This window comes from Bos indicus, chromosome 4 (assembly GCF_029378745.1).
Source record: "Bos indicus isolate NIAB-ARS_2022 breed Sahiwal x Tharparkar chromosome 4, NIAB-ARS_B.indTharparkar_mat_pri_1.0, whole genome shotgun sequence".
In the NCBI taxonomy this organism is placed as follows: domain Eukaryota; kingdom Metazoa; phylum Chordata; class Mammalia; order Artiodactyla; family Bovidae; genus Bos; species Bos indicus.
In genome coordinates this window covers 38,011,842-38,025,928 of record NC_091763.1, presented here as the reverse complement: position 1 = coordinate 38,025,928, position 14,087 = coordinate 38,011,842, and the positions used below count along the sequence as shown (strand labels likewise).

Below are 14,087 nucleotides of genomic sequence, written 5' to 3'. Positions count from 1 at the left end.
TACATATAGAAGAAACAAATTTTCAGACTAGAATAATTATAAAAAGTCAATAGCTCTGATTTCTATTATTCTTATATTTTAAAATAAAATTATAGTTTTTTCCTAATTGTAGTAAAATAAAACAAAAATTTCCCCTAACTGTAGCAAAAAAACCCAATATAAGTTGCAAAAGAAAAATGATAAGGTTGAAGGGATAATTACTTTGACACAGAATATTAATACAAATAGAAAACATATTGACATAGAGTCCTAGTGATTTAGTAAAAATTGTTTGAAGGTTTTTGCTGAAAAACATAATTTTGGCATTGCTAGAAAGTATTATGTTGTTTTGCTTTATGAGCTGGAGGGAACTGAAATAGCTTGCAGCAAGTAATTATTTCTACAAAAAGAGTCCCTGGATTTTAAGACTCACCCCTGGACTGTTCATCAGTACTTAAAATACAGTCTGCATGTAATAAAATTATGAAAGTTTGAAATATCTGTCTCTGGCAGAAGAAAAACTATCCTATCTTAAAAGGAAAACATTGCACTCCTAATCGATTCATTCTCTATGAAAACAAAGGGAAAAAAATTGCTCAAATCAAAACCTGTTCTAAAACCGTAGGGTCTAAAATCTGCAAAGAACAACAGCAAGTACACTGAAGAAATACCACTTTTTGTCCTCTGTTATATCAGTTCTTAAAGAAAAAAAAAGTAACATATATGCTAGATATGCCACTGACATATTCATATGTATTGATGAATATTTTCTGTTGATATACAATGTCTATTTAACACAGAAAATGTACTTGAGTGAGAAAACAGGTAATACGCATACTTTGAAAATTTATTAACTTTCAAAAAATTTATACTTCTACCTCACAGATATAAACAAGAGAACTTTTAATAATCTAAATGCAATCTGAGATTTGGATTAGATCCTGGACCAGAAAAAATTAGTGGGTCAGTTGGGAAACTCAAATTTTGGATAAGGCTTGTAGATATTTTAATACCATCATATTAATGTTGATTTCTGGTTTTGATCACTTTTTGTGGTTAGATGTTAACATTAGTGAAACTGGGTAAAGAGTGGGCAAAAGAACTGATCATTCTATTTTCTGAGAGTCCAAAGTTTTTTCAAAATAACAAGTTTAAATTTTCTGTCATATGGTTAATTTAAAGAAGAACACAAACAAATAAACAAAAACTGAGCAAAGCTGATAATGTTCAAATTTACAAGGTATAAGGGAATTTATTCCTTAGTAATATTTAAGTTAGTTTCTGTGTAAGAATGTTTTATGGTCCTATGACCATATTACTCAACAGTGCAATAATTATGGAGCATTTACCATTATGCACATCAAAAATGAAAATATAGAATGATCTAAATATAAATCATTTAGTAATGTATCATATTAATAATTATGGCATTATTTTTTTATATTTAAATATATAGCCTGATTATTTTTTGAAAATTTCCAATAGACAGTTTTTGACAGAAAAATGCATTTTCTTAAATTTAATGTCACCTAAACAAATTCAAATACATACCTCAACCAGACATTAAAGTAAAAAGAACCAGATTATTTGATTTCTTTTACCTGAAACTGTGTGATCCTTAGAGTCTCTTGTTATTTTTATCCTTGCATGTGGAAAGATATAGTGCACAGTTTTCCCATCCATCTGTATAATCTAAGACATACATAAGATATGGTGAAAAAGCAATGTTAAAGACATTTAAAGGGCAATATACGTAATTATCTTTCTTCAGACTACAGTGATTCAACCAATGAAAACAGAAGATTCTCAAATGATGACAGTTTTAAGCATTTAATACCACATAATGATATATTGTTTTCTGAGTTTATTATAGTCTTCACATTTACAATCAGTTTCTCTTGCAAACTGATTTGTTGGGTTTGGAAAATCAATAAGCATATGTTAACACATAAGGATATCTATTACTATGGTATTACATAGAGAATGTATATGGAAAATTGACCTCTGCTGATTTTGTTTTTGGACAGCCTAGAAATAGAAAGGCATTTTTAATTTTCAGCCATCAAGCTTAAAGGGAGAAAAGACAAAGATCCTCCTACTCTGCATCTCTATCACTTTACCAGGAATGCATATTTCTGTTATGTTGATATCATTGTGGAATTTTGCTTCTGCTGAGCATATTTGCCAAAAGTTTTAGGATATACCTGATGCTGAGACTAATTCTGCATAAATAAATAAAGTCTTTGCTCATTTATTATTTTCTGAAGCCTTCTTTGTATGCAAAGGTATTATTTCTCATTTAATTCTGACCCTCCTTCAGTTAGAAGAAACAACATTCAATGCCTTTGTTACAAGGCTGGGATTTCAATTCTCATTACTGAGACTTGAAAATGAGAATACTATAGACTGTGTTATTGGTGTTTCCACTTGACAAAATGAGATTTCAGAAATAAAGGAAATTAGCAAATGCAAACTTCTGCTGTATATTTTATGGAGTTAGGCTTTCAAAAGAGATTTGTGAAATAATGAAAGACAGAAATAGTAAAATCTTTATAAAACTATATTAATAGGATTTTAATAGTATGAAATCTTGTATCCATCACTTCTGGAGAATTTTTAACTAACTAGAATTAGAAAAACAAGGTTTAGTAAAGAGACATTTAATACTACCCATTTCAGAATGTGTTTAGGTATGGTTTGGGTTTACTAAGATAATGTATGAAAAGGCAAAATGATAGGATACTGAGGAGCGCATGTATACCTGTGGCGGATTCATTTTGATATTTGGCAAAACTAATACAATTATGTAAAGTTTAAAAATAAAATAAAATTGGAAGAAAAAAAAAAAAAAACAAAAAAAAAAAAAAAGAGGAACTCCCCAGGTCAGTAGGTGCCCAATATGCTACTGAAGATCAGTGGAGAAATAACTCTAGAAAGAATGAAGGGATGGAGCCAAAGCAAAAACAATACCCAGCTGTGGATGTGACTGGTAATAGACACAAGGTCTGATGCTGTAAAGAGCAATATTGCATAGGAACCTGGAATGTCAGGTCCCTGAATCAAGGCAAATTGGAAGTGGTCAAACAAGAGATGGCAAGAGTGAATGTCGACATTCTAGGAATCAGCAAACTAAAATGGACTGGAATGGGTGAATTTAACTCAGATGACCATTATATCTACTACTGCGGGCAGGAATCCCTCAGAAGAAATGGAGTGGCCATCATGGTCAACAAAAGAGTCCAAAATGCAGTACTTGGATGCAATCTCAAAAATGACAGAATGATCTCTGTTTGTTTCCAAGGCAAACCATTCAATATCACAGTAATCCAAGTCTATGCCCCAACCAGTAATGCTGAAGCAGCTGAAGTTGAACAGTTCTATGAAGACCTACAAGACCATTTAGAACTAATACCCAAAATAGATGTCCTTTTCATTATAGGGGACTGGAATGCAAAAGTAGGAAGTCAAGAAACACCTGGAGTAACAGGCAAATTTGGCCTTGGAATAGGGAATGAAGCAGGGCAAAGACTAATAGAGTTTTGCCAAGAAAATGCACTGGTCATAGCAAACACCCTTTTCCAACAACACAAGAGAAGACTCTATACATGGACATCACCAGATGGTCAACACCAAAATCAGATTGATTATATTCTTTGCAGCCAAATATGGAGAAGCTCTATACAGTCAGCAAAAACAAGACCAGGAGCTGACTGTGGCTCAGATCATGAACTCCTTATTGCCAGATTCAGACTGGAATTCAAAAAAGTGGGGAAAACCACTAGACGAGTCAGGTATGACCTAAATCAAATCCCTTATGATTATACAGTGGAAGTGAGAAATAGATTTAAGGGCCTAGATCTGATAGATAGAGTGCCTGATGAACTATGGACAGAGGTTCGTGACATTGTACAGGAGACAGGGATCAAGACCATCCCCATGGAAAAGAAATGCAAAAAAGCAAAATGGCTGTCTGGGGAGGCCTTACAAATAGCTGTGAAAAGAAGAGAAGCGAAAAGCAAAGGAGAAAAGCAAAGATATAAGCATCTGAATGCAGAGTTCCAAAGAATAGCAAGGAGAGATAAGAAAGCCTTCCTCAGAGATCAATGCAAAGAAATAGAGGAAAATAACAGAATGGGAAAGACTAGAGATCTCTTTAAGAAAATTAGAGATACCAAGGGAACATTTCATGCAAAGATGGGCTCGATAAAGGACAGAAATGGTAAGGACCTAACAGAAGCAGAAGATACCAAGAAGAGGTGGCAAGAATACACAGAAGAACTGTACAAAAAAGATCTTCACAACGCTGATAATCACGATGGTGTGATCACTGACCTAGAGCCAGACATCCTGGAATGTGAAGTCAAATGGGCCTTAGAAAGCATCACTACGAACAAAGCTAGTGGAGATGATGGAATTCCAGTTGAGCTATTTCAAATCCTGAAAGATGATGCTGTGAAAGTGCTGCACTCAATATGCCAGCAAATTTGGAAAACTCAGCAGTGGCCACAGGACTGGAAAAGGTCCGTTTTCATTCCAATCCCAAAGAAAGGCAATGCCAAAGAATGCTCAAACTACCACACAATTGAACTCATCTTACACGCTAGTAAAGTAATGCTCAAAATTCTCCAAGCCAGGCTTCAGCAATATGTGAACCGTGAACTTCCTGATGTTCAAGCTGGTTTTAGAAAAGGCAGAGGAACCAGAGATCAAATTGCCAACATCCGCCGGATCATCGAAAAAGCAAGAGAGTTCCAGAAAAAACATCTATTTCTGCTTTATTGACTATGCCAAAGCCTTTGACTGTGTGGATCACAATAAACTGTGGAAAATTCTGAAAGAGATGGGAATACCAGACCACCTGACCTGCCTCTTGAGAAATCTGTATGCATGTCCGGAAGCAACAGTTAGAACTGGACATGGAACAACAGACTAGTTCCAAATAGGAAAAGGAGTACGTCAAGGCTGTATATTGTCACTCTGCTTATTTAACTTCTATGCAGAGTACATCATGAGAAACGCTGGACTGGAAGAAACACAAGCTGGAATCAAGATTGCTGGGAGAAATATAAATCACCTCAGATATGCAGATGACACCACCCTTATGGCAGAAAGTGAAGAGGAACTCAAAAGCCTCTTCATGAAAGTGAAAGTGGAGAGTGAAAAAGTTGGCTTAAAGCTCAACATTCAGAAAGCTAAGATCATGGCATTTGGTCCCATCACTTCATGGGAAATAGATGGGGAAACAGTGTCAGACTTTATTTTTTTGGGCTCCAAAATCACTGCAGATGGTGACTGCAGCCACGAAATCAAAAGACGCTTACTCCTTGGAAGGAAAGTTATGACCAACCTAGATAGCATATTCAAAAGCAGAAACATTACTTTGCCAACAAAGGTCCGTCTAGTCAAGGCTATGGTTTTTCCTGTGGTCATGTATGGATGTGAGAGTTGGACTGTGAAGAAGGCTGAGCGCCGAAGAATTGATGCTTTTGAACTGTGGTGTTGGAGAAGACTCTTGAGAGTCCCTTGCACTACAAGGAGATCCAACCAGTCCATTCTGAAGGAGATCAGCCCTGGGATTTCTTTGGAAGGAATGATGTTAAAGCTGAAACTCCAGTACTTTGGCCACCTCATGCGAAGAGTTGACTCATTGGAAAAGACTCTGATGCTGGGAGGAATTGGGGGCAGGAGGAGAAGGGAATGACAGAGGATGAGATAGCTGGATGGCATCACTGACTCGATGGACGTGAGTGTGGGTTAACTCCGGGAGTTGGTAATGGACAGGGAGGCCTGGCGTGCTGCCATTCATGGGGTCTCTAAGAGTCGGACACGACTGAGTGACTGAACTGAACTGAACTGAAGATAATACATTAACTAGAATTTACAATTAAAAGGGTGTTTGTTTTGTGAAGAAAAATTCTCTGGAATATTCATGTTATTTTAATGTGCCTCTGAAAATTCAACTTTAAAATTGCTAGAATTGTGGATTTTCAAAGAAAAATGCACTGAAAAATGCAAGCAATGCTAGCCTTTAGGTTTTATTCTCTTTAGGAAAGAATAAGCTTAATCAGGCCTCTGATGAACAAAAAATTGTCCCCAGACAACAGCAGAATCCTGTCAAATCCAAAAATCTTTTATGAATTCTGCAAAGTAAAACTAAAATATCATTTGCATGATTATAAAAATATCATGGTCCATATAATCAATCTAGATAATTTGTACTATTAATAACAATGGCTTTGTAAAACATTGTGAATCTTGTATATGTTCATGACAAAAGAGTGTGCATTTTCCTTTTTTCTTCCTTACTCTACCCTCTTCTGTCTCATTCTCTTTACTTTCTCTTCCAGACTCCTTACTTTCCCTCCCTTCATCTTTTCTCCTTCTTCTACTTTCCTTCATCCTCTCCTTTCTTACTCTTCTATCTGCATTAAAAATCTTCATTTTAAATTATGTGAACTGAAAATCTTAAAACTATCAGATATAACTCAAATTTGCTTTGTTACTATAGGTAATTCATTAACATTATGTATATTATGGTGTAATCTCAAAATCAATAGAATGATCTTGGTGCATTTCCAAGGCAAACCATTCTGCATCTCAGTAATCCAAGTCTATGCCCCAACCACTAATGCCAAAGTAGCTCAAGTCAAATGGTTCTATGAAGACCTATAAGAACTTCTAGAACTAACACCCAAAAAAGATGTTCTTTTCATCATAGGGGATTGGAATGCAAAAGCAGAAAGTTGAGAGATACCTGGAGTAACAGGCAAGTTTGGCCTTGGAGTACAGAATGAAGCAGGGCAAAGGCTAACAGTTTTGCCAAGAGAATACACTGGTCATAGTAAACACCCTCTTCCAACAACACAAGAGACGACTCTACATGTGGACATCACCAGATGGTCAATACCGAAATCAGACTGATTATATTCTTTGCAGCCAAAGATGGAGAAGTTCTATACAGTCAGCAAAAATAAGACCTGGAGCTGATTGTGGCTCAGATCATGAGCTGCTTATTGAAAAATTCAGACTGAAATTGAAGAAACTAGGGAAAGCCATTAGACCATTTAGGTATGACCTAAATCAAATCCCTTATGATCATACAGTGGAGGTGACAAAGAGATTCAAAGGATTAGATCTGGTAGACAGAGTGCCTGAAGAACTATGGATGGAGGTTCATAACACAGTACAGGAGGCGGTGACCAAATCCATCCCCAAGAAAAAGAAATGCAAGAAGGCAAAGAGGTTGTCTGAAGAGGCCTTATAGCTGAGAAATGAGAAGTGAAAGGCAAAGGAGAAAGGGAAAGATGTACCCACCTTACAAGTATTTCAAAAGAAATTATGTTCATGAACTGGCCCTTTATATTTATGAAACAGCAACTCTTGTGTTAACATATCTTTTATTTATACAGACATTCATTCTTTCCCTTATTTAAATACCTTGCATGCTAGATGTAGCAGACAGAGTATCAAGCCCTGTGTTAGGCACAGAATAGATACCATGGTGGATGGTGTAGGGAGAGCTTGCTCTCCAAAAGTTCACAGCCCAAGACACAATGCATGGACTGCTCCTGTAGCACAAAGTAGGAACATCTGTGGGGAGATGGTGGTAGTAATGTCAGAGAAAGCTTTTTGCAAGATGAGGCATGCGCATGGAGCCCTGAGTGATGAACAGCGTTAAATCAAGAGAAAAGAGGAGGAAGAATGTTCAGGAAGAGGAAACAAGACATTCAAAAGCCCAGAATAAAGAAAGACTGACTCTTTGAAAGGAGCCCGAGGTACCTGAGTATAGCAGTCGCATGGGAAGTGCACAAGGCTCGGGCATTAGTGCAGAATGAACGCATTGTGTCCTAGTAGAGAAATTTTGACCTTTGCAATGATGCTGTGAATGGTATTAGTTCTATTTATTGATGAAGTGACTGAGGAAAAAAAGAAAGAGATCAGGTGATCTCTTCAATTCACAAAGCAGAGTTGAATTCCTACTGAATAGTGTGGAGGTTAAACATACAAAAGGAAACACACAGAGATTTGCTTTATGCAGATTTGGCTTTATAATTCAAATGACTTTAGGTCTAAAGTCAGACATAGTCTGCTATCTCTCTAACCTATGTTTTACGTTAAATAATTTTTAAAGCAGATACATTAGTGTTTATATGTTTTACCTAACATATAAGCAAAAAAAAAAAAACTATGCAATACTCAAAACTGAAAAATATGTAGAATTATAAACTAATAAAACAAACATCTATATAACCACCACACAAAGAAAGGGAGCATTCATAATTTCTTTTGAAATATTTATAAACAGAGAAGAACCCTTTTTCTGGGCAGCATACAAGTGATATTTCTGTCAATGGGGAATTATCCAAAGACAATGATGTCAGAAACCTTGCTCTTGGGGAGAGGAACAGGGCAATTAATTGACATCAGTCCTATCCTCTGGCCTTGTCCCTATTTTTATCTGGCAGAACCAACACTTACCCTAAATAAATGACTAAAACAAGAATGATACTTTGTTATTCTTTCTATAACAAAACATAATTTTGATAGGAAGAGAGTATTTGAAGATAAATATTAAGACAAAAAAGCATGAACTTCATTAAATGTAATCAAAACATGTCATCTCCTATGTAGCTTTCACATAGAGAAATTTATAAAGAAAAATAAATTACTGACAGAAAAGTCAATATATTCACTACTTGTTTGAGAGAGGTTGAAAATTACAATCTGGAAAGGGGAAAATTACAATGTGAAAAATTACAATCCCCTTTGTAGATTTCAAAGGGAAGAAAACACTCCCTTTCTTTGTGTGGTGGCTATATGGCTGTATGTTTTATGATTAATTTATAATTCTACATGTCTTTAAGTTTTGAGTATTACATAGTTTTTTGTTTATATGTTAAAAGGGCTTCCCTGATAGCTCAGCTGGTAAAGAATGTGCCTGCAATCAATTCCTGGTTTGGGACGATCCCCTGTAGAAGGGATAGGCTACCCGTTCCAATATTCTTGGGTTTCCCTTGTGGCTTTCTGGTAAAGAATCTGCCTGCAATGCGGGAGACCAGGGTTTGATTCCTGGGTTGGAAAGATCCCCTGGAGAAGGGAAAGGGGTGTACCCACTCCAGTATTCTGGCCTGCAGAATTCCATGGAATGTATAGTCCATTGGGTCACAAAGAGTTGGACACGACTGAGCAACTTGCACTTCACAGGTTAGATAACAAAATATAAATGTGAAAATAACTTTTAGCAATGAGATACACATTATTAAATTTACAAGGAGTCTTACATTTTCTATGTTATTAAACAAAGAAAAATTCATTAAACCATTCTCAAATATAGCCTGTTTAATTTTGGTATTATATTGCTCTATACTTATAAATTCAAATATAATGTGTTACGTCTTCAGATCCTGTAGAATATAAGTTGGATAAATTAGGTGGACAAGACTACTCTGGATACCCAGAAGTGTTGGGAAATAACTGTATGAAAGTTATTATGTTTTTAGCTCCTCAGTTTTTATATTTCATCCTATCAGGCTTCCTTGAAAGGATCTGTATTTTCATTATGTTGATCTTGGTTTGTGGGAAATACTAAACTTCAGAGAAACAAACAAGATGAGTAAGGCACAACAAATAAGTCATTACAGAGAGATTCCTATAATAAAAAATAATTCAAGGAAGTTATTTTCAGTTGACAAATTGACTATTTTTGTAATTGTAAATAAGAGATAAACTAAAAGTTTTAAACACATTCAGAATGATTCTAATTTTTAAATTTTCTAATTTCCTAGCTAGATCTATTCTAGATCTAGAATATTTACAATAAACAGAGGATAACAGATTTCTATAAAGTATGGGAACGTCTAGAAGAGCACAATAAAATTGAGAAAATATTTTATCAGTTAGAAATTTGTGTAAAAAAAACTGAAATTGCTTAGGAAAAAATCAAATCTATGACCATAGATCCTATCTTTTAAACAGCACTTTTACATGCAAAAATCTTGTTTTCTTTTATCCCTTAACATGACAAATACTGAATTATATTATAGTAAATTCATATGGTTCTTTTTTGTTCAAATATAGTTGTCAGCTTATCAATTAATCATTAATCAGAGAGGATGATAAAAGAATTAATGTACATGATATAAGTAACTATCTCTTTTGTGAGTATCTTAATGATCATAATGAATACAAATACCTGCAAATACCTGATCCATTAAGGCAACTGATTTAAGGTCAGTGACCTACCAGAGGAATCTCCCTCAGGTTATCCAACTGTTAATCTCTCTAGTATCTATCAAGGTTCAATTTAAAACATCATCTCTTTTGTTCTAAAGTGAATAAGATCATGGGTTATGGTATTATATTTATGTAATAGTTAATAGTATCCCTGAATGACTGATTTTGACTCCTTAATATAGTAAGTTCTTTCCATCCAATCGGACTTCCCTGGTGGCTCAGACGGTTAAGTGTCTGTCTACAATGCGGGAGACCTGGGTTTGATCCCTGGGTTGGGAAGATCCCCTGGAGAAGGAAATGGCAATCCACTCCAGTACTATTGCCTGGAAAATCCCATGGACAGAGGAACCTGGTAGGCTACTGTCCATGGGGTTGCAAAGAGTTGGACACGACTGAGTGACTTCACTTTCATTAATAGTATCCCTTAGTTTTTTTTTAATCTATAGATATTAACTAATAAAATCTACTTTATGAAAGTTGTTCTGAATATAAAATCCAATAATGAACGTAAAAGACTTCCATATAACACTTCCATATAACATCAGTTCCCTTATTCCCAGGTGAAGCCTTTTCTGTTCCCAGCTGCTTGGTTTGGTCATCTTCTTATTTGCTATTTCTTGACAGCTGGGCATATTCTATGGAAAGCCCTGAAGTTACCCAAGTCTATTTTACCCTATATTCTGTAAGCTTTTCAGGAGTTTCATGCATTTTCTTTGCATGGCAGTGTTGGGTATGCTATATGGCTTAATTGTCTGTTAGAGGCAAAAAATCACTTAAATTGCCTGGTAAGAAGCATCACAGCTATGCTTCAATGTCAATCAGTCATGGCTGATGAAGTAAGGCAATTACCACCTTAATATACTGAAAAAAAAAAGTCATTTGTGAGCTTGATTGATCAAAGTCCTGTGTATTTTGGGATAACTGAGACCATTCTATGGTGAAATGAGTCTTTTTTTTTTGAGAAATCTAAAAGACATTGCTCAATATAGCACTTACTTGCTCTTGGTGTTGACTGAGTGGTCTAGAGTGGACCAATCGTTCTGGCAGTTTTCGATCTAGACCATGTCCATTGTCCAAGCGAGACTCCCTGGGTTTGTCAAACCAATCTGTTTCTTCACGACGGAGGTGATAAGCTTTGGAGACCAAGGAAATATCAAACATTGCAACTCCAACTAATACAGATGACAGAGGGCAGTAGATGATCTGCAGTACCAGCATGCTTTGGGGCTTATTAACCATTCATGCATTTCAAACACAATTCCCAGTGGGATCAGAAATATCATTTCCTGCATTATGTTAAAAATTCTGTATGAGGGAATAACCTAGAAAAAAAACCATGTGCTACCTGTCAACTTTTCAGAGCAAAGTAAGACAAAATTAACATTTAAATCAGGTGAAAAAATAAATTTAGATAGTGATTGAATAAATAAATGAACAAATGAATATTTCTCAAAAGTTGTTCTATTCAACTTCATTCCATCAGTCCACCTCCTCACTTCTCCCCACTATATATCACCAAAATCTAAGGAAAACACATTTCTTCGATACAAAAGATTCAATTATTTTTCCACTATCATATTAACCCAGTACCAATATGTGGCTGCTAGATTTGGACATCAATTGAGCATCTTTTGAAAGCATGACACATCTATGACATTCATAACTAGATGAAAATATTTATTTTTAGGAGGATCCTAGGTATCAGTGCTAGGAACATGTGTGCCATAATCATCTGGTAGCCTAATTTTTAAAATATACCTACTAGAATTTTTCATTAAAAATCAAACAATTATTTTTTGTGGGATCATACATCTAGGAATTAAAAGAGTTGGTAGGCTGCTTTCTGTACTTACAATGTGACAAAGCTTAACATCTTAAAATACTTTTTTGAAAATATAATTATATTTGAGTATATAACTACTATTTAAATTTTTTCAACCCATTAAATTCTTAGTACTTTCAAAGACATTTTAAAGTTCTTATCTAGTGATCCCAAATCATTATTTACCTATTATATAGAATTTGCCTTCATAGAAAGTTTTACGTATTGTAAAAGGATCCCTAATTAATAGTCTCTGGAAGTACACTGTTACTTCCTAAATGGCAGATGGAGCACCTCTTCTCAAGTATTATCCTGAAAGATCTGTTGATGATGCTATCAGTCTACATCTTCTTGAAACTCTGGTTTCGATAATGCCATACTATTGAGTATTCCTCTCAACCTCATTACAGTTCTCTTTCTGTCTGCATCACTGACTTCTCTTCCTCTACTTTCACTTTTTCCCAAGCAGTATCCATTAGTTCTTTACTGGCAGGGCTGGCAAAACCACAGCATATACAGCATTACTCACCTCTACACCTCCTGTGATCTTGGTCATTGCCACTGATTAACCACAGAACTTTCTCTCAATAAACATAGAATGATAGACAATGTGTCATAATTTAGTCAGTCTTAGATTTGAGGCAATACAATGATACATACCTGGTTTGTGGTTGTATATGTACTTGTCTGATCTCCCCTATTAAGACTCTAAGCTGCTTGAAGGTAAGCCTCATGTCTTCTGTTTTTTTGTTCTCCCTTAATACTAAAACCAATGCCTTGCAAATGCCACAAATATTAATAAAATATTTGGGAAATGAGTGGCACATAGGAAAATTAGTCATCAACTAAAGAAAGTTAAATATCCTAATTATTATAAGTACATTTTAAAATAAATACTTGTCAAATGAACCTCATTAACAGTTACACACTTTTCTCACAGTCTATTTGGTATTTACTATGGTTTTTCAAGTTTTCCCTTGACACCAAGGGACTAAATTTATGAAAGATATATTCAATATAATTTTGATAAGTAAACAAAACAAATCCATTATTTAATCATTAGTCTCTAAAACTTATTAGATGATCACCAAAACACAAATATTTTATATTATTTTTATATATTTCAATAACATTTCTCATAAAAATAGTCTATACTGATTTTAATAAATGACTACCTTGGATACTGTACCTGATATCACTTGAATATATACTTTGCTAATTGCACTTAAAATAAAAAATCTTCTAAAATGTTTCCTTGGCTGTGTCTATACAAATAAGGCAGAATTTCAACTTGATATACATTTTGTCAATTTATTTCCAATACTGATGACATACTTTGTCTGTTTATAATAATTCTATATGTAACTAAGTTAGGATAGCTACCATGCTTCGCATAGGAATTTATCAATCAAGAGAAACTAGATTAAGTAAGTCTTCTCTTAAATCGAATTCCATATTCACCATTTATGGAAAGTTGGTGTGTGCTAGGTTGCTTCAGTTGTGTCTGAATCTTTGCAACCCTATGGATTGTAGCCTGCTAGGCTACTCTGTCCATGGGATTCTCCAGGTAAGAATACTGGAGTGCGGTTCCATGCCCCTCTCCAGGGGATTTTGCCATCCCAGGGATTGAACCCAAGTCTCTTCCATCTCCTGAATGGACAGATAAGTTCTTAACCACTCGGGTCACCTGGGAAGCCCAATAGCAAGTTGGACATAAATGCTAAATGTTTGTAATTGCAATTGTTGGATCTGCCACGGTAGATCCAAACTTTAAAAATGAAATTTTACAATAATAACAGCATTTTCCAAATTAAATAAGTCACTGCAGATTAGCATCCCCTTGTTTTAGGCTACTGATATTTTCTTCTCTTAAATGTAAAATGCAAGTAAGCTGTTTTGGGGTCCAATTCTATTCTGTATAAAATATTCCTTGGAATTTTTTTTAAGACTGTATGTACTGATGCATTTTTTTTAAACATGAGTATATTTTAAAAGAATGTTTTCAACAAATTATTTGTGGTTGCAGAAATATAATGATTGTTTCTAGTTTAGT

The 14,087-nt window shown here is 34.9% G+C and overlaps 1 protein-coding gene across 8 annotated transcripts in view; it reads right to left on the bottom strand.

The window, feature by feature from the left end:
* PCLO (piccolo presynaptic cytomatrix protein) overlaps nt 1-14,087 on the bottom strand; it is a 398,862-nt gene that overhangs the window by 145,351 nt on the left and 239,424 nt on the right. For all 8 annotated transcript variants that reach the window (XM_070787660.1, XM_070787662.1, XM_070787664.1 and 5 more), the window contains exons 8-9: nt 11,209-11,345; nt 1,581-1,671 (exon numbers count right to left, since the gene is read on the bottom strand). In XM_070787660.1, the coding sequence (XP_070643761.1) occupies nt 1,581-1,671; nt 11,209-11,345 (228 nt within the window). The remainder of the gene's footprint in view (nt 1-1,580; nt 1,672-11,208; nt 11,346-14,087) is intronic.